We start from the raw sequence: 26,620 nt of genomic DNA on the forward strand, positions 1-26,620 counted from the left end.
TGGCTAAACTGGAAGAAAAATGGTAAATTCCCCATACAGAGCTCCCAGCAACAAGGTGTTTTTCCATTCCGCTGTAGCTTTTCCTTGGAGGGAGAGGACTGAAGCATGGTGAGCTTCTGTCTCGAGCTAAAACCCAAACAGCAACTCACCACGCAGCAAGATGGACAGTGTTTGCATTGCTAAGAGCCTGTGTGCTACCCAGCTGCATTACTGTAACAGCAAATGTAAAATGGACAAATTCCACCTCTCAGAGGTGTGTTCATAGGCTGGCTGGTTTGAGGCAGGTTTCAGGCTACTAACAGCTTCATCACTGTGAGGCGTCTGAGAAATGACTTCTGAGGAAAGACACAGAGGAACAACATACTTGGGCATCTGAAAGAGCAAAAATGATTCTTCCTTGGAGTTTTTGTGTTCTGGGGAAGGCAAAGCAACATATATTGGCAGCTTCCTATGGAGATGCAAGCACTGCCCCCAGGGAGTACGCGACTCCCCAGGCCAACTGGTGTAAAAATCATGCCTTCCATTTTACCCTGTCATCTCTGGGTAGTCTTTAGTCTGCTGCCATAGATTAGCATTCGCAGCCTCTGCATTCAGTGCCACTTGTTTTTGCAGAATCCGGGTTGGCAAACATCTAAAACAAGCTGGGCTTGAAATACATGACCGGATCTATTCTGTTTAAACCATTCTTATGTGGGTTCTTTCAGCTTTCCCTCCGGTTGGAAGTGTTGATCTAAAGCATTAAGCCATGAGTTTGGATCTGGAGCTAGGTAATTCAGCAGCATTTTTGCTTCACCTCAAAGTGTTCACTAAGCCATGATGAAAGCACATGACTGTGAGTATTATTGGGCCTGATAGTATCCAGTGGACAATTTTCCTTTCCTCAGAGACAGTGACAGCCACGAAATGCTTAAGGAAAGCAAAAGACCAAGTTCATGGTTCAACTATTCCCATCTCTCCCTGTTCCTAGCAGTGACACTTATCTTCCCCGACAGTCACTCCCATTGTGCTCTTTCCTAGACCTGGCACAATGGACATATGCACACTGGCAGACAGGGAGGGTGTCTTCCATACCATTGCTCCCCAGTGCGGAGGGACCAGGTTAAGGTTACATAAGCCCCTCCTGAGCTCTAGGGCCCCTGCGCTAGGGGGAAGAAAATTGGGGGATTGTGACGAAGTCACAGTCTGCAGGCCCTGACTAACCCTGTACTCACCATCCTGTCCTGTCAAGGCGGGGCGGCTGGGAACCCAGGGTTGCCCCCCCACGACCACCCAGCTCACGCCAATCTGGCAGGACTCGGAGTGCAGGCAGACCAGAACTAGCTGTCCACTAGATCGTGGGATTCCAGGCCCCGGCCCCAGACTCGGACCGCAGCTCCCTGCCCCCCAGGCACCCAGACCCGCGCTCTTACCTGCCTGGGCCGGGGCCGGGGCCGGGGCCAGGACCGGGAACCAGGCCGAGACCAGGGGCCGGGGGTCCTGCGGCTCGCGCAGCTCCAGCTGCAGGGAGCTGTCCGCCGCCAGCTAGTGCTGAAGGCGGCTTCCCTGCTCCGGGGCCCGGACCCGGACCCGGACCAGAGCCTCCGGGCGGCAGCGGCCCTTCACCCGCGCCGCCCTCCAGGCTGGCCTCATTGCCCATGGTGGGCAGGCGGGCGGGCGGGGTCGGGGTCGCACTGCGCCCGAGCCAGTGGCTCCCGGGCGGCGCTCACACTCTCCGCTCCACCGCTGCTGCCGCCATCTCCCAGCTCGGCTCGCACCGCCGCCTGCTGCTGCGCAAGCGCGTAGCGCGCGCGCGCGCCCCTGCCTTGCACACGCCCCCCCCCTCCCCTCGCGCGTTCACGACAGCCCGCGAAGACTCGTGTCCACGCACCAGCCTCGGGGTCGCCGGGAAAAGGCCTCCGGAACCTGCGCATGCGCCCTCCGCGGTTAACGCGGCCGGGGTGTGCTGAATGAAGCCCGGCTAAGTTAGGCAGTCGCTTTCTGCTGGACCCCTTTGGAGGTTCACCAGACCTTAGAAACGACCTGACAGCCGGGGCTGGTAACCTACGCATTTAATGCCAGTCCTTAGGAGGAAGAGGCAGGAAAATCAAGGTCATCCTCAGCTACATAGTGAGCCTGAGACCAGCCTACACCAAACCATTTTAAAAGAGGGTGGCCGGCAAGAGGGCTCAAGTCGGTAAAGGTGCTTTCTGCCAAGTCTGACTCTGCGAGTTTGGGGCCCACGTGTTGAAAGGAGAGACTTCCACACGCTGTCCTCTGATCTCCACGCTTACCCGTACCCTCAACCATGCACAGATACAAATAAAAATGTCTGTTTAAAAAGGGTCTAGAGGGATGATCTGGCAGTTAAGAGCGTGTATTGCTCCTGCAGAGGACATGCAGGGTTCCCAGCACCCATGTTAGTGGGTTCGCAACAGTCTAATTTTAGTTTCAGAGGGGTCCTATGCCTCTAGCCTCAACAAACAAGCACTCATATGCATAATTAAAAATAGTAGCCATGCATAGTGGCTCACACCTTTAATCAGTACCCAGCAGGCAGAGGCAGGCAGATCTCTGTGAGTTCAATGCCAGTTTGGTCTACATAAAAAGTTCCAAGACAGCTAAGGCTACATAGAGAGATCTTGTCTCAAAAAATAAATGTCGGGCATGGAAAGTATTGGAGGATGAAGCAGGGAGGGGAAATGATGTCATATTTTAATAAAATAAATTTTAAATGTTCAAAAAATAAATAAATAGTTTTTAGCCAGGTGGTGGTGGCACACACCTTTAATCCCAGCATTTGGGAGGCAGAGGCAGGAGGGTCTCTATGAGCTCGAGGATAGCCTGGTCTACAGAGAGAGTCCCAAAACAGCCAGGGATACACAGTGAAACCCTGGCTCAAAACCAAAACCAAATAAAAGTTCTAACCTGACCTGGAATAATCCAGGTGAACATCTGTGGATAGGCCAATGCTGTCTGTTCAGGAGAAGAAGCATGGCCTTTCAAGGATCCAAGCTGTTTTTCCCCCAACTCTGTGAGGGATCAGTTAAGGGAAAGACCCCAGAGCCCTCCACTTCCCGTGGAGGTTCCCACTAGGCAGAACAGCCCCGTCTGCTGTCCTGGCTAGCCTCCCGAGCCCGTCTGGAACAGAGGGAGGAGGGTCTGCACTGTGGTGGTCCCGGCTATGCGTCTTCCTGTGCTAAAGAGTATTCGATTTTGTTTCATGTCTGATGACCACATGTGAACGATTAGGGACCATACGGGTCAGCATCTCAGCCTGGCTACTCCCCAGACAGGACTCACCGAGTCTCCATTTCCTCTATTAGCAGGCCCTCTAATAAAGAAGGTTGTGAGGGTGACAGAAGAGAACCCAGCACACACATGACAACGCTGCCATTGAGGCCTTGGCTGTGGTGTCCGGACTCAGGGGCTTGGTGACACACAAGGCCTGTGGGCAGGCCCGTGGCCTGACTCTGACCCACACTAGATTGTTTTAGCTTTACAAACACCAGCTAGTGTGACATCATAAGAACTTTTATCTGGGGAGACATAAACATCTCCTCACCCCAGATAGCACACCAAAGCCAGACAAAAGTAATAATTCCACAAAGGTCCAGTCTGGCAAACCAATAAATTTACTGAACTCACCTACAGAGCGTGGACGACCCCAAAGCAGCCATATTACTGAAAAGTCTCACACACAACATGGATGATAATTTCTCCATAGATGCACAATTAGAGTCCCCCTACCCTCACCTTCAGATAACCTTCATACATATCAGCACCCTCCAAGACCACAAGCCACATCAACTAGAGAAAATTACATACAGTGGGCAAGGAGGTGCAGACAGCAGTGGCTGGGATCTCAGGTAAGGGTCCCAAGCCGTCCTACTGTGAAGGAATGTCAACAGGCTCAGTCTGGAGGGTCTCTGGTGAACAGTCAGTCACACATGCTGCTTATGACAATGATAACAGCCATTGTGTTCAGAGAGCATTCTATAACATGGGTTGGACCAGGTGGGAGGGGGAAAGAATGCTTATTTTTTTGTTTGTTTGTTTCTGTAGAAATCACAGAAGTTATGGCTTTCCACAGAGTCAAGTCAACATGTCCCTAGTTCCTGTGGGGGTAATTAGCCCTACCCAGCCAGTGGGTCTGGGGAGTTGTTCTCCTCGGGGTGGATTCCTGGCTGTAAGCAGACCTCTAGGGTCTTTGCTACCTTGGTGACAAAGACACGCAGTGGACCCAGGAGGACCTGGACGTTGGGTTAGTGATGCCCTTCCCCTCTCAGACAGTTCCATTTCCTCTGAGCAGCACTCCCCGGCACTCACTTTCCTGCCCACTCCACACCGACTGACTATGGGACAGTACAAGCCCCTGGTGGTCTAGGGCTCTTGATTCAGTCTCTTGTTTTTCTTCCCTGTCACTGGGGTCATTTTCTATTTCGTCCAGTTTGGACTGTTTGCCTGGGCTGGCCTTCAGCGGTCCTTAGGGACTGGTCACTGGACTTGGTTCTCCATGCTGCTCTGAGCTTTTATCTCACCTGCACTTTCTAGAGGCTCCATCACCGACAGGGCTTAAAAGCTGCTCAGGAAGATCTTGACCTGAACTCCCAAATGACCACATTTAGGCTGTGGACCTGATAAGAACCAGGGAGAATACAGAGATTGCATTCAATGAAAGGGCTATTGGCAAGCTGTCTTCACTCGGAGAATTCACTAAATTTGACCATAGAACAACTGTGTGTGGTGTGTCTAGCGCCATGTCCTTGTAGGTCCAGCTGCTGTCCCTAGAGGGACAGCATGGACTTGAAGACTCTGGTTTCTCAGGCCCCTAAGCCTCCCTAGGGAATGTACCCTCTTCCCATTTTGTATACATGCAACAAATGGCAGACATTTTGGAGGAAATCCAGATGGCAGAATAATCTACCTACACACCAAAAGGGAATAGATGTTTGCTTCTTCAGCTTGTACCTGGGACACTTGGAAAAGATGAGAGGGAAGGCCGGGGTGGTGGTGCATGCCTATAATCCTGGATCTTACCAGGTGGGAGTGGGGCAGTGGGGAGGGAAATTCAAAGTCTGCCTGAGCTATACAACTGTCTTGTCTCAAAAGGGGGGTGCTGAAGAGATGGTGCTGTGGAACAATCCTCTTGCACACTGTAAAGATTTGTCACTCGAATTGGTTTAATAAAACGCTGATTGGCCAGTAGCCAGGCAGGAAGTATTGGCAGGGTGACCAAACTAAGGATGATGGGAAGGAGAAGGGCATAGTCAGGAGTTGCCAGCCAGATACAAGAGGAGAACGCCATACTGAGAAAAAGTACCAAGCCACGAGGCTAAACATGGGTAAGTATTATGGGTTAATTTTAGTGTATGAGTTAGTTTGCAATAAGCCTGAGCTACCAGCCAAGCAGTTATAATTAATATAAGACTGTGTGGTAATTTGGAGAGTGGCTGCTGGGTATTTGGGAGTTACTGGCAAGACAGAAACTTCCACCTTCAAGATGGTTCAGCAGTCAAGAGCACTGGCTGTTCTATAGCAGTGTTTCTCAGCCTGTGAGTCACAACCCCTTTGGCAAACCTCTACCTCCAAAAAATTTACATTACAATTCGTAACAGTAGCAAAACTAAGGTTACAAAGTAGCGACAAAATAATGTTATGGTTAGGGGTCACCACGACATGAGGAACTGCATTAAAGGGTAGCAGCGTTAGGAAGGTTGAGATCCACTGTTCCAGAGTGACCCAAGTTTGATTCCCAGCACCCACATGATAGTTCAAAATTACCTATACCTTCTTTCCAGGGGATCTGACACTTCTGTGTCTTCTGGCCTCCATAGACATCAGGCACACATGATCAGGTGCCCAGATCCAAAGTACACCCAGCAAACACCCAGGCACATATAAAAAAACAAAACTTGGGCTGGAGAGATGGCTCAGCGGTTAAGAGCACTGCTTGTTCTTCCAAAGGTCCTGAGTTCAATTCCCAGCAACCACATGGTGGCTCACAACCATCTGTAATGAGATCTGGTGCCCTCTTCTGGCTTGCAAGGATATGTGCAGACAGAACACTGTATACATAATAAATAAATCTTAAAAAAGAAAAGAAAATGCCTCACATACATAACATCCTCACTTTATTAAAAAAAAAAAAAAAAAAAAAAACTTGCCAGGCAGTGTTGGCACACACCTTTAATCCCAACACTTGGGAGGCAGAGGCAGGTGGATCTCTGAGTTTGAGGCCAGCCTGGTCTACAGAGAGAGTTCCAGGACAGCCAGTGCTACACAGAGAAACCAAACAAACAAACAAACAAAAACCGAAGTCTATAGGGGTAAAGAAGAAACTTTGTAGGAGACAGGACTGGGGAGGTCGCTCAGTCAGTGAAATGCTTGCCATACAAGCATAAGAACCTGAGTTTGGATCCCCAACATGTAAAAACCTGGGCATGTGGTGTACCTGCAATCCCATAAATAAGGATCTATGGGATGCTGTGGCCAACCAGCGAAGCTATTCCAGGTTCAGTGAGAGATCCTGTCTCAAAAAAACAAGGTAGAAGCCAGGCGTGGTGGCGCACGCCTTTAATCCCAGCACTCGGAAGGCAGAGGCAGGCGGATCTCTGTGAGTTCGAGGCCAGCCTGGGCTACCAAGTGAGTTCCAGGAAAGGCGCAAAGCTACACAGAGAAACCCTGTCTCGAAAAACAAAAAACAAATAAGCAAAAAGAAAAAAACACGAGGTAGAGAACAATTGAGAAAGACACCTGATGTCAACTGCTGGCTTCACATGTACACAGGAATCAGTGCACCTGCAGTCTCCCATTGCCGAACCCAAAGAAAGAGGAAGAAGAGTAGAGAACGGATTAGAGGTGGATGAGGAAAGGAGGAGTGGACGGGGAGACGGCTCAGTGGCTGAATGCTTGTTACAGGAGCCTGAGGACCCCGGTTCAGATCCCCGCCAGCCCCATAAATGCCAGGTGGGAGTGATAGCCTGCCTGTAATTACAGACAGGATTCCTAGAGCAAGCTAGCTAGCAAAACTAACCGTATTATCAAGTTCTGGGCTTGACTGACAGAGTCTGCCTCTATAAATGGGATGGAAGAGTGATTGAAGATGATTCTTACATCAACCTCAGGCCTCCACATGAGGCACACACACACTGGAAAAAAGAGGGTCTGGAGAGATGGTTCAGCAGTTAAAAGCACATACTGCTCTTCCAGAGAACCCCAAGTTTGGTTCCTTTACCCTGGCTCAAAACCACCTGTTACTCCAGCTCCAGGGAATCCAATGCCTTTTCAAACACCTGCACTCATGTACACATACCCCTACACAAACACAAACCCATACAGATAACAAAAAGTTATAAAAATAAAAATTTTTAATTAAAAAATGGTGGTGCTGGGCAGTGGTGGCGCCCACCTTTAATCCCAGCATTTAGGAGGTAGAGGTAGGTAGATCTCTTTGAGTTCCAGGATCACCAGGGCTACCTACAGAGACCCTGTCTCAAAAAAAAAAAAAAAAAAAAAAGGAAAAAAATTAAAAAATTAAAAATGGGGAACAGACTGTAACTCCAGTCCTAGGGGATCTGCTGCCCTCTTCTGGCCTCCTCAGGCTCTGCATGAATGTGATACACAGACATACATGCAGGCAAACCCTCCTACATTAATTTAAAGGATTAAACGGGGTGGGGGGCTGGAGAGATGGCTAAGTGGTTAAGAGCACTGACTGAAGCCGGGCGGCGGCGGTGGCACACGCCTTTAATCCCAGCACTCTGGAGGCAGAGGCAGGTGGATCTCTGTGAGTTCGAGGCCAGCCTGGTTTATAGAGCGTGTTCTGGAACAGCCAAAGCTACACAGAGAAACCCTGTCTTGAAAAATAAAAAAAACCAACAAAAAAAGAGCACTAGCTACTCTTCCAGAGGACCTAGGTTCAGTTCCCAGCACCCACCTGGCAGCTAGCAACTGTCTGTAACTCCAGTTCCAGAGGACTTGAAACTCACGGCAAAACACTAATGCACATAAAATAAAAATTAATTAATTTTTAAAAAGAAAAAAATTTAAATGGAAAAAGAAAATATATATATATACACAAAAAGAAAGACTGGCTGAAGTCTTTGGGTGTTAGGAAGCCTTTGAACACTTGGGTGTTAGGGAGCCACAGACACTTTGGACTGTTTCAGAGAGACTGGGAAAGCTCACACTTATCTATGAGACTCCATAAACCCCTTTCTGGGGCGTCTTGCTAAGGTTTGTCATACCTCCCGAAGACGTGCAACTACCCGCCCCCGCTCCTCCCCTGGGTGAGAGAAAAAGAATCTGAACTGAAAAGGAAATGGGGAAGTCTAGAGGGGAAGACTGTCTTCCTGGCTTAAGTTTGCTAGCACCGCCCACAGACAAAGGGAAGTGGGCAGCTCCTAAGTAAGCAGGAGGCAACGAGGGACCTTAGCCTTGCCTTGCCCAGGTGCCACCACCACTCCCCCACTCCCCCCACCCTGCACCCCATGGCCTAAACAAGCTCATTTGTATAGTACAGTCTTCAGTTGGCCATGGTTCCCGGAAGAACAGGAATAAGAAGAAAGCTAGAAATTATAGAATTCACTCAGCGTTTTGCCTTCCTATTGCACTATGCAAATCTTTTTTCTGGTTTTCTCTGCAAAGCTTTGGAGCCTTTCCTGGAACTCAGTCTGTAGACCAGGCTGACCTCGAACTCACCGAGATTCGCCTGCCTCTGCCTCCTGAGTGCTGGGATTCAAGACGTGCGCCATCACCACCCGGTGGCTTGCAGTGTACAAATCTTTACTTGCATTATGAAGAGGCATTTAAAAAAAAAATCATCAAAGATATTTGCCACCAGCATAACCCCACCGCCCCTGCACACTGCTCCAAGAAGGCTAATTAAGCCCCATTGTCATTAGAGTTACGCACTTTCGAAGGCTTGTTATGACAAGAAAAAAATAATGAAGCTGTGGCTTCTAGAAGTTGTAAACATCCAAGTCAAAACATGCTTCTCTCCTTGCCCCTCTGCACTCCCCCAGGCGGGCCTCTGGGCTGACTCTGTCTATCTCATTAACGCACACTACATTCATCCTCCCCCACGCCTCCTCCACTCCTCAGTGCCAGGCCCAGGAGGCCTATGGGACCAGTCTTTGAGGAGCTGTGTTTGTAGGACAGACATACAAATCTTTACTAATAAACTACAGAAAATGCCCAGCCCGGATCTTTATTTTGAGCTTTCTCCCCAGAACCCCAATCTCCATGTAGTGCCCATCACCACGGACAGAGTAGAGCAGGCCCCAATGAAAAGCTAAGTCCAACAGAGGTTCAGACGTGACTCATGCTAGCAGGGAGACAGCTTACTTGGCAGTCTCTTTCACACTCTTTCAGGAGGGTCTCTGCCCCCTCACCTCCCTTACACTTTGTATTAGGAAAGTGTAAGGGAGGCCATTACTGGGAATTACCCTTCCTACATGGGCAGTGGGCTCTAGGATAAAGCCACTCTCTTCAGAGGTCCACCTGTGTCTAATCAGAGTGGTTGGACTGCTCTGTTATCTTTACTCAGTGCTAGGAAGCTCCCAGGGACTGCCAAAAGAACTCCTGCCTTCCAGGACAGATGGACAGAATAAGGCAAGGATTGAAATAACTGACAGCAAAACCGAACCCCGGAGGCAAGCAGAAAGATTCTAAGACCTTCATGGCAAAGATGCCCTAGGTCTCTGCCAGGACGGATGATTTCTATCCGTTCAATGGGACTGCTGTCTTCGGAGTAAGGCTCTAGAGATACAACAGAGAATCAAGACTGTTGAACCCAGTGCCTTCACTTCGGCTTGTGAACTCCAAGTCTGGCCTTTGCCAGTCTGCTGCTCAAACCAGGCCCTGAACCCAAAGCACTTGCTCCCTGGCCCTCCATGCTGGACCACTGTGCTGACCTGCAGTAGTGAGTATAACACAGCATCAGCAGACCAGACAGTGAGGGCTGACACCACACTTGGACAACAGGGTCTTCTGAGGAGACGCTTCCCTGGCTGCCCCAGGATCTGTGCTGGGTGGGAGCAGGTATCAGTTGGGCAACATCTGGGTTAGCACTGCTATTTCTGTATTTGCTAACCCCTTGAGCTGGGAGGCCTGGTGTGGGCATCAGCGTTCCTTCTGACGAAGAGCTGACAGGGCAGACTGAGAATTCCAACAGACTGCATCTGCTATGAACAGAAAGGCCAAGTGCAATGGAATTGCCTTCTCCATCTTTACTAACACTAATTCCATACATGCTCACCCCTTCCCATTCCCAACTCTGCTCCAAGAATCTTCTTGGGACTCATCAGGTGTGTGCATTCTCTCCTAGTCCGCCCTGAGCTGGAATCTCTCTGAGAGGGCTGGAGTTCCAAGAGTGTGCTGTCTTAGGACCCACAGCAGGGTTCAGGGGAACAATGGTTACAGAGAGCCCAAGGAATCAGTCAGTGCTTCCTCAAACTCTCATCTGCACTATATTTCTTTTTTTTTTTTTTTAAGACAGGATCTCAGCCGGGTGGCAGTGGCGCATGCCTTTAATCCCAGCACTCAGGAGGCAGAGGCAGGCAGATCTTTGTGAATTCGAGGCCAGCCTGGTCTACAAAGTGAGTTCCAGGAAAGGCACAAAGCTACACAGAGAAAACTTGTCTCAAAAAAAAAAAAAAAAAAAAAAAAAAAGACAGGATCTCATTATGTAGCCCTGGCTGGCCTGGAACTTGCTATGTAGACCAGGCTGGCCTCAAAGCCACAGAGCCCCACCTGTCTCTACTTCTTGAATGCTGGAATTCAAGATATGCACCACTTACACAGCAGGGTAACCTTGAACTTTTCTTGTATTCACTAATGCAGGGAGTACAGGTGTTCGCAACCACATCTGGTTCATGTGGCACTGGGGATGGAACCGGGGCTTTATGCATGCTGGGCAAACACTCTACCAGCTGCCCTACATCCCCAGCCCTCACTCTAGCCACTGCACTGGGGATGGAACCCAGGGCTTTATGCATGCTGGGCAAACACTCTACCAGCTGCCCTACATCCCCAGCCCTCACTCTAACCACTGCACTGGACATAGGAAAACAGAGTGTCCTCACCTCATCCCACACCTCCCACACCCCTCACACACTGCAGGCCATGTGCTCCCCCATTCAGCAAAGGACTACATCCACTTCAGACTCCCCTATGGCCAGTTCCTTTGCCCATTGCAACCTGAGTTCCCTGAGAATGAGTTCATCCAAAACAAAGCTAACTTTCTCCCAGAAACAGGACTAGAGATCGGTCATTTTCATCCCTCAGAGGTCCACCTACCCTCTGCTGTCACTGATTGGACCAGCTCCTTGTTCCACCTCTCTCCCAAGACTTTTTACAAGAGGAGTTAGTTCTAAGGCAAAGATTCTCAACCTGTGGGTCGCAACCCCTTGGGGGTTAAATGACCCTTTTACAAGGGTCTCAGATATCCTGCATATCAGATATTTACATTATAATTCACAACAGTAGCTAATTTATTTATTTGCTTGTTTGTTTGCTTGCTTGCTTGCTTGGTTTTTTGAGACAGGGTTTCTCTGTGTAGCTTTGCGCCTTTCCTGGAACTCGCTTTGTAGCCCAGGGTGGCCTTGAACTCACACAGATCTGCCTGCCTCTGCCTTCTGAGTGCTGGGATTAAAGTCGTGCGCCACCACTGCCCGGTGTAAAATTATTTATGAAGTAGCAATAAAAATAATTTTATGGTTGGTGGTCGCAACATGAGGCAGTGTATTAAAAGGGTCCAAGCGTCAGGAGGACCCACTGTTCTAAGGGAAGTGGGGAGTGATCCTGGAGCACTAGGTAAGTCCCTGCAGAGGCAGGCTGACTGGCTTGTTCCCATTTTGGCAGGCTCCAAACTTAGACTTTACCCTGTATATCCTGGGACTGAGCCTCCCTGTGGACAGAAGACAGCAGCCTTCCTTACCAACCATAGATCACCTGTTTTCCCAGCCTGTGTCTGGAGCTGTGCTTTTGTTTGTTTGTTTTTCTTTCTTTTCTTTTTTGTTTGTTTTGGTTTTTGGTTTTCGAGACGGTTTTCTCTGTGTAGCTTTGCGCCTTTCCTGGAACTCCCTCTGTAGACCAGGCTGGGCTCGAACTCACAAAGATCCGCCTGCCTCTGCCTCCCGAGTGCTGGGATTAAAGGTGTGCACCACCACCTGGCTAGGAGCCGTACAGTTTGAGGAAGGGCATTCTCTGGGGTTTCAGGGCACCCAGAATCCAGGGTCCACTCAGAGAGTAAGTCACCAGTTGCCCTATTCCCACTTGTTTCTCGTGTAGTGTCCTTCGCCCCGGAGTACAGACTAAGGGAACCCAACAGCACAGCCAGATGTGCCTAGCCACTAGCCAAGACTCTCCCAGATCCCACAGAACCCTATTAGGCTACCCCCTGCCTCGGATGCTCTCGGGTTCGAGAAAGGAGAGACGAAGAATCCAACAAACCACACCGTGGCAGTTAGACTCCATGGGGCCACGAGGTCTAAAAGTAAGAGTTAGGAGAGGAGAGCAGGCAAAGGATGGGGTCTCCCCCTCCCACCCACCCCCGTTTATTTATTTGTTAGTCTGAATCAGAGAACAACTTGCAGGAGTTGTTCTCTTTCCAACATACGCATCATGGGATCGAATTCAGGCAAGCGCCTTTATCAACTAAGACATCTTGCTAGGACGGGTAGTTACAGATTCCCAAATCCATAATACACCAGAATTCAAACTTTGCAGGCTGGAACCCAAGCCAGCGGAAAGCCAGGGCCTAAACTTGCCACGCCCATTTCCCTGCAGGTTTCCCTTTAGGAGGGAGAATGGTGCAAGTGAATAGATAGACTTGCCTGAATCCCACAGGGTGAGCCTGTGCACCACGCACGGACTCGGCTCCGCCCGGCCCTCTGCTCCAGTCCTGCCCACATGGGGGATGGGAGAAAACGCCCCTCCCAGCTAGGCTGAGCAGTTCACACCCTCCCTCCCTAAAAGGCATTCCTCCCACAGCCCGACTCCCCTAGGCTTGCTGCATTCGTAACCCCACCCACAGTTCACCTCACCAGCCCCGCCCACTCTTGGCCGTTCAGTCCTATAGCGCCACCTCCTGGAAGTCGTCGACATTGTTCCTCTTCGAGGGCTGGGGCTGATCCACTCCCTGCTGGGCTCCCTTGTTCTGCTTGCTGAGCCACTATCAAAGTGAGACCTAACTCTAGCCATGACCCTGACCCTTCCTAGAAGCCTAAGCTTCACAGAACCCGCTAGAGACGTGGTCTCAGCTGAGATTCGAGTCACTTTCAGCAAATGAGGGGGCACTGGAGGATAGTGGGGCAAGGCTCCATGCTTAGGTGTCAATGTTGCCCATACCCCAGGATGTCCCAGCACACGGGCACCCCACCTTTAAACAACTGTCTCCTCTGCATCTTCTAGAGTCCTCACAAAGAAGTGGCAGGACCATCGCTCATTAGGGGACTTATTTAAACCCTTGCTCTTCTACCATATGAACAAATAAGTGTTTGGGTCACACTCAGGGCTGCTGGAACCTGCCTTGTGCTAGCTCCCAGTTTAGCCAACCTCCCACCTTCCGTGATGCGTCAGAGTGGTCTAGAAAGTGAAGTACACCACTCTTCTTTGTTCTTTATTTTGGCTTTTCGAGACAGGGTTTATCCGTGTAACAGTCCTGGCTGCCCTGGAATTTACTCTGTAGATCAGCCTGGCCTTGAACTCACAGATACACCTGCCTGGGCCTCCAGAGTGCTGGGGTTAAAGGCATGCGCCATTACACCCGACATCTTTCCTTCTTAATGTTTAAAGATTTGTTTTATTTATGTGTGTGTGTGTCTATGTTAAGTGTGTGCCATGTGTGTGGGTGCCCATAAAGACCAGAAGAGGGCATCCAGAATATGGTGAGCTACCAGATGTGGGTGTTGAGACACTGAATTTAAGTCCTCAGGACAAAGAGGAAGTGCTCTTAACTGCTGAGCCACACATCTTTCCTGATAGCCACCTACCTCCACCTTTTGAGACAAGATCTTGCTATGTAGTCTTGGCTGGACTGGAACTCCCTATGTAGACCAGACTGGCCTCAAACTCACATAGAGATCCTTTTGTCTCTGACTCTTGAGTGCTCGATTACAGGTGTGCCATATCTGGTTTTTTGTTTTATTTTTGGTTGTGCGCACAGCCTTTAATGGCTGAGCTCTCTCCCCAGCCCGGTTGTTTTCTTAAGTCTAACGTAGCCCAGACTAACCTCCAATTTGCTCTGTAGCCAAGGTTGTCCTTGAATCCCTGCTCCTAATGCCTCCACATGACACAGGCCAGGGTCACAGACATGTACCACTGTGCTGGGCTGATCTGAATTTTTAGGATAGCGATACTGAGATTGAAACTTAGGCATGAAAGACTGGCACTTGAGATGGGACTTCTGTCTGACAGGAAGCAGGGAAGAGCTTCTCCTAGGAGATCATTTGGTTGGAACTCACTCAAAGAAACAAGCTAGAAGCTATAACTTGGGAAGTAGTGTGGAACCTCTAGAAGGTCAGGCCAGCCACAATTCCTAACCACACAAGGCTCTCCAGGACCTTGGCTCTCAAGGCAATGCCTTTACGTGCGATTGCTAAGAGTTCAGACCCCTGAACTTTGCTTTCTTCTCTCTTTGCAGGCTGGCTCAGTGACCGTGATCCATTGTCTCAACTCCATTCCCTAGTTCACTGGGCATCCCAGAGCCCTGTGGAGACAGCATCATCCTTACCTCAACACCACACTGGAAAGCCATAATGGAGGGGTCCTAGGAAGTGACCCTGAGCCAAATCAAGTAGAAAAGCATGTTCCTGAGTCCCTTTCTGCCTGCCCCCCACCCCTTCTGTCACTTTGTGTCTAACTCAGAAGACATAGGCAGACTCACCTCCATCAAGAAAGATCACAGGAACTTGGCTGGAGTGCTGGGAAGCAGACGTCTACCGGGCTCAACAGATACTCACCTCCTGCAAAAGGAGGCAGGGAGCAGCAGGCAGATCCGTCTGCAGCCTGCAGCATTTCTTCTTCCTGCTCTACTGGGTCATCCCAAGTTAGACATTAAGTTGGGCTTTCTGAGGGTCAGCTTAACTGAGAGCAATTGTAGGGTCAGTTCCTGTACTCCTACTGCTAGGTCTAGAAGGTTAAGGTACCTGTCTTTGAAGACATGTCGGAATAGTCTTAACTGAGCCAGTGTCTTTAGACAAATCTCGAATCCCAGGCTGGTCTCAGATTGACTAAGCTGATTTTGTCTTTGAATTCCTCGTCCTCTAAGCTCTACCTCCCAATTCTGGGGATACAGGTATACAGCGCCGGGCCTGCTTGAGACAAGGCCTTTGCGCCTAGGTTTGCTTTGCTGGGGCACTTTCAACATGCTGCACCTTTAGGTCCTGACTCCCGCCGTTGCTGGAGCATCAGGGAAACTGAGCACAAATCTGACGGTGAGCTGACAGAGGCAGAGAGCAGTCAGGAGAGGCACCAGTTCTCCGTAACCAATGGCAACAACCGTTCTGTCTCCACTCCCCACCTGTAAGCACTGTCCCAGGAAAACACGCCTGCCCTTTCCTAGGTCCTGAGTATGCTCTGTCTAGAGATGCCTGTCTATATCTGGACAGGCACTTAGGGTTAGCCACCCAGAATCCAGACGCTCAAGAACAGAACACACCCTGGCTAGTGGTCGGCCAATCCCAAGCCTACAGGTAGTTTTGGGTAGAGGCTGGAGTGGAAGCTTGTCAGCATACCACCACCCCACTCTTCAGGGGGCTCGGCCGAAGGAAACCTGCCCAGAGCTGGCCCTTCTGAGGCAGGAAGCCTTTCCCATCCTCCTCCTCTCCACTCAGTCTCACTAGATTCCAAGCCACACCCTACCCTTGGAAATGAAGAAACTGAGGACCAAAATTAGTCTCCACTGGCTCAAAGGCAGGAGGAGTGTCAAAGGAGCCTCCACGGTGGCAGAGCTCCTGGAACACAAACCCAGCCTTTCCCGGGACAGAAATGCTCGAGCTTCTGTGCAGGCGGCTGGGCTGGCTGAGTCATTCTTTGACATATTCCCTCCTATCCTTCATTCCCAGGAACTTAAGAGATCAGGTATAAATACAGTCAGAGGCAATGGCATTGTAATAAAGACACTGCTTTTATTTAGTTTGATATGTTTCTATACAGAATGCAGAAAACACATCTTAAAATCATATAGAAGGAAATAAAAACACATCAGTGGTTGGTGAACACTTGAATGTGAGATTGGCTCTCCGTCTCAGAGTCCGATGGCCATCGCCAGCTCAGGGCTCAGGGAGGAGGCTGCCTGCAAAGGCATTGTTGCTCTTGTTATTCTGTTCACTGCCCCATTGCCTCCAGTTGCCATGACAACAGGCCACTCTGGGCCAGCCTCCTCTCTACATGGCAATGCCCAATGGTGGGGTTGCTAAGAGCAACAGAACTATCTGGAAGGCTTTACAAAGCCTTCACCTGGAATATTGGGATTTACTTATTATTTATTTTTGATGAGGTCACCAGAAATAATTTCATCAGGCTAGATCCCTGTTCCTGACTCTGGGACATCAGGGAAACTCCAGCTTGGACCAGAGCTTGGAGGCACAAGGCCCAATTATCAGCCACCCATGAAGCACTCATCTGCAGACTCCCCCATGGGCACTGCTCACTGTAGAGAACCCTGCTGGGGGCTGAGCAGGAAGGGTAGGCCCTGTGGAGAATGCAGGGGAAACAACCCTTTGGAAACAGCACATCCCTCCTACCGGCTTTCCCTTCCTGAGACAGCATACCCTCTGCTAAACAGTCGATATGGCTTAGAAGTTACTGCTCCGTATGCAAAGGGAGCCTGGGTCCACCCACCCGCCCTCCATCAGGGAAGGGATACATTATTGCAAAAGGCATTCCTCCCTAAAAGGTACCCGAAATAACTCAGACATCAAGAAAAGGCATGCTCAAAATGGTTTCTTCCAAAGGAGGAGAATCAAAGCAGAGTGGGTGCCCCTGAGTCATGGGACAGAGATACAGATGGATGGACGGTGTTCTGCTAAAAAAGGCAAAGGAAGCCTCTATGTAACCCAGAATTAAACCCATTAGGAAAGGGGGAGGGTCAAAATGAGCAAAGCCATCAGTTCCATGGAATCAACACTAGGAGCTTGTACAAACTGCTGTTAAGCATCACCGTTTTTTAATCTTTTTTTTTTAATAAAACAATTTGAGGCTGTATAAAAACTTTAGTAAAAAATTAGCTTTGAGAGCCCACAGCTTTTTACTATGAACTATTGCTGGCACTCCTCCCCAGCCACCAGACCTTTTCCAGTTGTTCAGGCCCAAGGCCCAGGACTGGAGCGCCAGAGAAGAGGGGATGGGGTGCATGGGGTGGGGCTGTGGACTGGGGACAAAGTGGCCAAGGTCAAGTGAGGAAAGATCACCACATGACATAAAAATATTGCATCTTCACCAAAATGTCCCCCACTGAGTGTTTCAAAGACCATGATACTCCTTTTAAGAGGGAAGAAAAAATAAAAACAAACAAAACAAAAACCCACGGAGAAGGAAAAAGAAGGTTGATGTGGTCGAGTCCTTTGACCTTCCCAGGTGCCCCCACGAGCAGCTGGCCCACCTTGGAGCACCTAGGTTGGGGGCCACAGCCACCAATGCCTCTTGGAGTCCCTTTTCCACAGAAATGAAGACCCCCTCAGTGGTAGGCCACTAGCGTGCATGGGGTAGAGGTCAGGATGTCCACGGCCCAAGAGGCCCCTCCAGCTTCCAGCCCCTGGCAATAGCGGGAGAGCAAACCCAGCACCAGGGCCCTGGCACCAGAGCCAGGGCCAGGAGGCCCTCGGTCAGACTCTGGGGCATCAGAGCAACCAAGTTGACATAGTGTGAAAAAATAGGATTCCTTTGATAAAAAATACTGTCCCTTGGTCTTCTCTAAGTTTGAAACACCCTGGGAGCTTATTTTTAGCAAAGCAATTCCCCATACCCACCCAAAAATTATACGTACAAGTTTAGGTAAACAGCAGATTAAATGTAAAAACTTAACCTTAACTTCTGAAAGTCCTTTGAATTTAATCTTTAGCTACTGTTTTCCATGTTACATCCTGCAGCTAGACACACGTGAATAGAAAAAACAGTACAGTTAGTGTTAAAGGCAAAATGCAGAGAGCTGGGGGCCACCCAGCACTGCCTGCGAGTTCATCCACGGTTCCTCGCTCCTCCTCCTACCTCTACTCAAACAGTGCTTTCAGAGCCAGCCATCAAAACGCAGCCAAGAATTTTCTATGAACAAACAAAAAGCTGTTAGGCAAAAAATAAAAATAAAAAAGTCCCCAAAGTCTCTCCAGCAGCTTTGGGGTTTGGGAGGACCAGAGAGGGCGGGCTTGTCCAGGCCCTGTGTGTCAGTGTGTGCTAGGTCAGGTGTTGGCTACCGGTAGGCAATGGTCTGCGGGCCACCGGTCTCCACAGACAACACCGAGTTGTCCCCAGGCCCCTGCCCTACCCCTGCCTCCACCCAGGCGCTTGTGGGTTAAGGAGGGACATACGGAGGGGGTGATCGGTATGGGGTCATGTTCTTGGGACGAGAACCCTTGCCCTCCATGGGAGCCGTGAAGGGTGGGGGTGGCTGGTAGGGAGGTGCATTAGGATCCTCATCCCGCAGAGGTGTGTACTCTCCCACAGTGTCCTGGTTCAGAGGAGTGGTCTCGGGCACGCTCTGGTTGGGGTACTCAGGAGGTGGGAGGGGAGCCTTCTCTTCCTGCAAGATGAGTGGCATGCTGGAAGAGGGTGGGGGCTTGGAGTCATCCAGCTCATCTGCAAAGATGATAGGCACCCCCTTTTTGATAAAGGTGGCCTGGTCCTCAAGGGTCAGCTTGCCCTTCCGCTTCTTACGATAGCAGATCATAGCAATGATTCCAGCAATGAGCAGGATGGCTGCAACCACAACAGCTGGAATGACTGTGTGCAGGTAAACATCATCCTCACTGCTCTTCTCTGGGTCCCTGTCTGGAACCTCTGTGGCTGGTGCTGCTGAGGTTCCAGGAGAGGGTGGAGCCACAGGGATAAACTGTAGGTGCCGACAACTGCCAGAGCCTGTCACGGCAATGCTCACAGCCTTAAAGTCAGGCTCCAGAGCATTGGAGAAGGCAGGCCGAGGCTTCCCGTTTTCATCAGCAATCCTGCGGCTCAGCCCTATGATCTGTTCCTTGGGGCAGGGCTCCAGGGGCAGTGTGTTGTTGGTCCATTCCACCACAATAGAGCCACGGGTGATGTTCTGAAGGGTGACACTGCTGCAGTTTCGGTCCCCAAAGGCAAAAGCTAGCTTCTTCACCAAAGCAATTTTCTTGTGGATGTCATTCACCACTGGTGCTGGGTCACCTGTAAACTTGGCCTTGAACCGTGCAGGAGCTTTGTCCCCTTGTGGGCGCTTGTGAACATGGATCTCGAAGGCGTCCACAGCAGAAAGGCCCCCTTTGTCTGTGGCATGCATGAAATACTCATGCTTTCCCACATGGCTGCTATCAGGCAGGCCATACATGAGCTGGCTGTTGCTGTTGAACTGAACCCAAGACTTCTCGCCTACCAGCTGCTGCTCTCGCAGCTTCAGGGTCAGCTTGAGCTTGTCAGTAGTGGTATCCTCATTATCATAGAAGGTATCTGATGGAATCTTCACCTCAAAGTAGGTACCCACCCAGGCATCTACCCTGTCAATGTGGTTCTTGAGCTCTGGCCGCTGGTTGGGTTCTCCACCACGGGGCACTCCACTGGTGGTAGTGCGGATACGAGTAGGTGGGGAAGCTGTCTCCAATCTGGTGATGGGTGCTTTGGTGGTGACCCGGGGTACTGGTCGGGGTGTCCGTGGTTTTTTGGTTGGCCTTCGAGTTGTGGTGGTTGAGGAATCAGTTGAAGGCGTTGCTGGTTTTGGCGTGGATACTCGTGGCTTCTTGGTGGTAGTTGTTGGAGGAGTAACAACTGCTGTGGGCTCTACATAGCCAGGAATGGTCAATGTTGGCCGAATCTGGCCAGGAACTGTGGTCCCAGCTTCTGACACCCGAGTAGGCTGGATAGGGCCCAGGGTTGGGGTCTGAATAATGGCACCTCGAGTCCGAGTGGTGACCGTGGGCTTCCCAGGAACAGGATCCCTGACAGGAGGAGCCATGGTCTCTGTTGGGGGTGCAATGGCTGGAGATGTGGGGGTAGGCACTATCCTGGATGGTGGCTCCTGGATGGCCGTGGTTGGGGGCCCAATGGCAGTAACGGGTGTGGGTGTAGCATGGATCTGCCTCCGGATTCGTTTGGGGAGAGTTGGCTTCTTATTGGCAATGTGCCAACCCACCACAGGATAACCAAGTTGGGCAGACATAGCACCCTCCCTAGCAGGGGTTTCCACACCACGAATGTCAGGCACACTATTCTGGTTCAAGGAGCAGCCTAGCTTCCAGGAAAGCAGAGCTCCATTCTCTACCACTTTCTTTGCATTTCCTGGGCCAGCCATGAAAGCTGACATGTCAAATAGTCTATTATTTACTACAGGTACCAACTTCATGTTGTGAAGTTCTACTTCTGAGAAGCTCTGCATTCTGTTCAGGAGATCAATCCTTTCCTTTGGGGTCATCTTGGTGAGGTCAGCATCCAGTATCACTGTAAGGACAGTCACTGGCTCATCAGCAGCACAGGCAGATGACGCTACTTCGCCAGGGTCTGAGGAGGCTGCCCGTACAGACTGTGGTTCATTGTGGTCTTCAGGGTAGACCTCGATAGCAAACACACTGGAAGTCTGGGGCACATGGCTCCCATTGGCTCCCAGCCGCGCAGCGCTTACTGAGATGTAATGGACACCTTTATCGGTGTCCAGAGGGAGGCCTTCCAAGGTGTGACTGTGTGGGTCCCAATGCAGCCAAGATGGCAAAGCTTCCTTCCCTGCTGCAGACACCTAAAAGAAACGTAAGTGTGAGCTTTAAATGCTATCATTGTTGCATAACCTAAAATGATCACTACAGTAAACAACTGGCCTAATCTGAGTTATGTGATAGACTGAAGGAATAATTTAGAATTCCTGCTGGAAATCCAACTCATCACCATCAAAGGAGAGCAATAATGTCCTGTTACATGACACAGAAGACTGGGACACATTAACACACACACACAGATTAGGATGCCATGGACCTTAAGAATGTATGGATTTTGACTGGGAATGACAGTGCACAGCTGTAATCCCAGAACTCAGGAGGCTGAGGTAGGAGGAATGAGTTGAAGGCCAGTCGGGGGTACAGTTTGAGACCCGATCTCTAAAAACAAACAAGGCTAGAGAGATGGCTCAGCAGTTAAGAGAACAGAGTGCTCTTCCAGAGGACTGGGGTTTGGGTCCTAGCACCCACACTGGGCAGCTGTAACTACAGCTTCTGTAACCTCCTCTGGCCTCCTTTAGCAACTGCACACATGTGGTGCACATACACTCCTGCAGGCAAACATAGATACATGAATTTAAAAATATCTTAGAAAATAAAACCAGTGAAAACATGTAATTTAAAAAACAAAGATTCTTGTGGAATTTCATGAAAGAGATATACCCTACCACGAACTTGCCTGCTCTGACCTGTACAATCAGGTTGGAACACCTTATTCCAGCCAGAAACACCCTTTCCAATCCTCCCTACTACTCTTTGCAGACACATACTTCTGCTCGGGTCAGGCCTAGCTTAGAGTACCTTGCCTGCACACAAAAAAATCCTGCACATAAATGGGAAGTGCATGTAAGTCTGGATATAAAGCAAGTTAATACCCTAGAATGACTTGTTAGACAATCATCACTTAATGCACTACGATAGAAGACACAATTTTTATAAAATAGTTAAGTGTAATATGTGTTAGTTTGAATGGAATTGGCCCCCATGATCTCAAAGGGAGTGGCACTTTTAGGAGGTGTGGCTTTGTTTGGAGTGGCTATGGCCTTGTTGGAGGAAGTGTGTCACTGTGGGGTAGGCTTTGAGGCTTCTATGCTCAGGATACTGCCCAGTGTCTCAGTTGACTTCCTGTTGCCTGCAAGATGTAGGACTTTCAGCGACTACTCCAGCACCTCGTCTGCCTGCACTCCGCCATGCTCTCCGTCATGATGATAATGGACTGACCTCTGACACTGTAAGTGAGCCACCTCAATTAAATGTTTTCCTTATAAGAGTTGCTGTGGATGCCGGGTAGTGGTGGTGTATGCCTTAATCCCAGCACTCGGGAGGCAGAGCCAGGTGGATCTCTGTGAGTTCGAGGCCAGCCTGCATGATCAACAGAGCGAGATCCAGGACAGGCACCAAAACTACACAGAGAAACCCTGTCTTGAAAAAAACAAACAAAAAACAAACAAACAAAAAGAGCTGCCGTGGTTATGGTGTCTCTTCACAGCAATAAAAACACAAGACTTATCGATTGTCTAAATTAATCCCACTTCTCAAGAACTGTGGTACCCAGGGTAGGACTAAAATCAACTATTCTAGAACAATGTCTGCCAAAGGAGTCTCAAAGAATCTCTGGTCTTGGGAATTCGCTCAGTTGATAGAAGGCTTGCCTAGATTGCACTAAGTCCTGGGCTTAATCTCCAGTACTGAATAAACTGGGTATGGGGATACACAGTGATTTTTTTGGTTTTGTTTTTTGTTTTTTCGAGACAGGGTTTCTCTGTGTAGCTTTGCGCCTTTCCTGGAACTCACTTGGTAGCCCAGGCAGGCCTTGAACTCACAGAGATCCGCCTGGCTCTGCCTCCCGAGTGCTGGGATTAAAGGTGTGCGCCACCACCGCCCGGCTATATACACATTGATTTTGATTTAATGTGAGATACATGAAACCCTGTCTCAAAAAAAAAAAAAAAGGAAGGAAGGAAGGGAAAAGAATCATCTCTAGTCTCTAAAGTAGGTTTCAGAGTGAATCAGGTAAAGGAAAGAAACATACACAGCCTGCTTCTGCCCTTGACACAGAAGAGACCTAAGGCGCTCAATTCTTTATTATCCCCCAGAGAATCGTTCAAACTTCTTTCAGTGTGCAAGTCCTTTTCCACAGTGACATAAATGGAAATACTCAGAGCACCCAAAGGAATTTCAACGCAGAAACTTCTATCAGCTGGCAAGAGAGAAATTAATACTTGCTTCTTGCCTAGGCCCCATCTCTGGCTCTGCTCACCTTTGTGAAACACATACTCCTGCCCCTGATGTAAGAAAGGTCACTCATTCTCTGCTCTGACTCAAGATGCTTTCAGCCTCAAGTCCAGAAACACAATGGCCAACAGAGGGCACATATTCAACACCACTCAGGGACTGATCCTAATTTAAGGCCACAGCTTTTTTTTCCCCCCCTTTTCTTGAGACAGTTTCTAGGTGTAACCCTGGCTGTCCTGGATCTCCCTCTGTAGACCAGGTTGGCCTCAAACTCACAGAGATCCGCCTGCCTCTGCCTCCCGAGTGCTGGGATTAAAGGCGTGCACCACCACTGCCTGGCTGGCCACAGCTTCCCATGACAAAGAAGTTAAAGCCATGCCTGCTGGGCATGCAACTGGCTGCCTAGGTCTTCTTCCTGTCCAAAATCCAGGAACCTGAGTATTTAGAGTAGACTCCAGTTCAAACCTAAGATTTGTACCCAGGACACATTACACCACAGATTTTTTACTTTCTACACTTCAAACTGGTTCAGACTTGTCACATCCAACAAAAACCTAAGAAGCCAACCGACATTATGAGGAGACACCACTAGGGGGATGCTCTCTTCTCAGTACTCTCTGAACTACCACTGAGGAGTTAGTTCATGAGTGATACTTGTCTGCTTTCTCGTGAAACTGTAAACTCTACAGTGTACCATCAGCTAATAAATGCACCACAAAGAATCACCTACCCTGTCATTCACCAAATATTAAGAAATCCATAAACATGACTGTTTTCCAATCCATGAAAAACACTACATATTTCCTTAAAACCATCTAGTTATAATATTTTTTTCACATTTCTTCTGACATCCTGACCACAGCCTTCCCTCTGCCGTCTCCCTCTACTTCTCTCTCCCGGATCCACTGCTCCTCCATTTGCCTTCAGAACAACAGGCCTCCCCAGGACATCAGCTGAGCTGTTCTGCTGCCATGTAAGCCTGTGCACCGTCTGCAGGCAGCACCTGTCGAGGCCAGAAAAGGGTGCTGGATCCCTTGGAACTGGAGTTAGATGGCTTTTTGCCAGCATGTGGGTGCTGGGAATCAAACCCAAGCTCCAATAATAAATATTTCAAGTGTTTCAGATGAAAAGTCTAAGCTTGAAATGTTTTTAAGTTCATTATGAAAGATATGAGAATAGTTATATAAGCACACAAAAAAGTCTTACTTTGTAAAATAATTAATTAGTTAAATAATAAAAATCAGGGGTTAGGCAAATGGCTGGAACTAGAAAATATCATCCTGAGTGAGGTAACCCAAACCCAGAAGGACAAACATATTATGTACTCACTCATAAGTGGATACTAGACATAAAGCAAAGAACAATCAGACTGCAACCCACAGAACCAGGGAGGCTATATAGCAGGGGGGACCCTAGGATGACTGTGGCTTATAATAAGTTTTGATTTTACTCAATTACTAGGCAAGCCTCAGTGAAACATTTCACTATTAGGATAAGAATTTATACTGTATCAAGCAGGGCGGTGGTGGCGCACACCTTTAATCCCAGCACTCGGGAGGCAGAGCCAGGCGGATCTCTGTGAGTTCGAGGCCAGCCTGGGCTACCAAGTGAGTTCCAGGAAAGGCGCAAAGCTACACAAAGAAACCCTGTCTCGGAAAACCAAAAAAAAAAAAAAAAAAAAAAAAAAAAAGAAAAAAAAATAGAAATAGATTATAGATAGATAGATAGATAGATAGATAGATAGATAGATAGATAATAAAAATCAGGGGCTGGAGCAATGGCTCAGTGGTTAAGAGCACCAATTGCTCTTCCTGAGGACCCAGATCCAATACCTAGCACCCACATGGTGGCTCACAATCATTTGAAACTCTAGTTCCAAGGATTCAACACCCTCTGCTGGCTTCCATGGGTATCAGGTATACTCATGGTGCACAGATGTAGGCAAAATACCCATACACATAAAAATAAATCTCTTTTTAATTGAAATAAGTGATACAAAGATTTAAGGCTGAAATGGAGTGTTCACAGAACCATGAGATAGTTTACAGGGATTGTTGGGAGTAGGGAGCTTACCAGAGGGACAGGTGGTGAACTGCACACCTGAGGGTGTCTCCTAACCCACTCCATCCCAGTGGCCGGCCACTACAGAATAGCTGCTCGCTTAGGGCACAGGGAAGACAGGGAAGACAGAAAACAGGGTGACGAAAGGCCTGGAACAACTCTGCCTTTCCGTCTGAGTGTTTCAGCAGCATGGATGAGTGAACAGCACGTGCTTCTGCTAGTCTGTCTCCAGCTACACAAAACCAGAAAGGGCCCACTTCCTCAAAGCTTCTCAGTCTAGCTATTCTACTGACCCCCAAGAGCCCAAGTTTTGATGTCAAACAATTCCTATGGAATTAACTCAGGCCACTCTATGGCCAAGATTCACATATTCTCAGCCCTGGAAGCTGTGCTGACTTAAGTTCTCTGTCAACTTGACACAGCTAGTCATCTGGGAAGAAGGAATCTTCATGGAGAAAATGCCTCTAGTAGACTGGCCCATAGGCAATGCCACCCCTGGGCTGCAGTTCTGGGTCATGAAGAATAATTCAGTAAGCAGCACTCCTCCATGGCTCCATCGGTTCCTGCCCTGACTTCCTTCAATGACAGGCTGTGAGATGAAGTGTAAGAGCCAGGAGGTGGTGGTGCACACCTTGAATCCCAGCACTGTGAGTTCGAGGCCAGCCTGGTCTACAGAGCAAGTTCTAGGACAGCCAGGGCTATTACACAGAAACCCTGTCTCGGATAAAACAAACAAATAACAAAACCCTAAATAAGATGGAAGCCATACACTTAATGATGCCAAGTAACATTAAAATACGTTAATATCATGTAACATATGTAACAAAGATGAACGAACAGAAACCTGCTTTTTTAACTCCACCCCAACACAGTGCATGTTACCAAATCAGCTATACCACCCCATTTCAAACTGGCAAGAATTAATGAGATTGCCGGCTCTCCACCAGGTGAGCTGGCGTGGGCCTACAGTCACAGCTGCGAGCCTAGAAAAAAGTTCAGGACAGTATGTGGAGGGACATCTCAAGGGAGAAAAATATTTAAAAACAAACTGGTGTGTTGAGAACAAATTATTTCACTATTATTTCCAGGATCCTTTGTTGGTGTATAGGCAAGGTCTCAGGTCACCCAGGCAGGTGGGCCTCAAATTCTACATAGCTAAGATGACTTGAGACTGTTACTGATCCTCCTGCCTCTGCCACTCTTAGGTGCTGATTACAGGCAGGCACCACCACGGCCTCTCTTATGCAGTGCTGGGAATGGGTTCATACACGTGAAGCAAGCATCCTACTGACTGGGCCCTCCCATATCTCTGATAGACCTACAGACCAAACCACATCAGAAAAACAGCCAAGCCTCTCCAACCTGTCCGGCTACTTTCCTTTCTGAGGGCTCTGGCTTCTCAGTGCCCTGGAAGCCTGCCCACTTGCTGGCTGCAGACTACAGGAGGCCAACCTGGA

General features: G+C 49.2%; 2 protein-coding genes across 10 annotated transcripts in view; both read right to left on the reverse strand.

Annotated features, from left to right (window-relative positions):
• Positions 1-1,760, reverse strand: part of Bsn (bassoon presynaptic cytomatrix protein) — a 92,447-nt gene extending 90,687 nt beyond the window's left edge. The window contains 1 exon segment of the mRNA XM_028886995.1: positions 1,410-1,760. Within this exon segment, the coding sequence (XP_028742828.1) occupies positions 1,410-1,636 (227 nt within the window). The 5' untranslated portion in view covers positions 1,637-1,760.
• Positions 1,761-16,087: 14,327 nt separating this feature from the next.
• The window catches only part of Dag1 (dystroglycan 1), a 67,132-nt gene continuing 56,599 nt past the window's right edge, over positions 16,088-26,620 (reverse strand). For all 9 annotated transcript variants that reach the window (XM_028886991.2, XM_028886987.2, XM_028886985.2 and 6 more), the window contains one exon: positions 16,088-20,893. In XM_028886991.2, coding sequence (XP_028742824.1) covers positions 18,491-20,893 — 2,403 coding nt within the window. In that variant the 3' untranslated portion in view covers positions 16,088-18,490. The remainder of the gene's footprint in view (positions 20,894-26,620) is intronic.

The sequence above is a fragment of the Peromyscus leucopus genome, chromosome 7 (assembly GCF_004664715.2).
Source record: "Peromyscus leucopus breed LL Stock chromosome 7, UCI_PerLeu_2.1, whole genome shotgun sequence".
NCBI lineage: Eukaryota > Metazoa > Chordata > Mammalia > Rodentia > Cricetidae > Peromyscus > Peromyscus leucopus.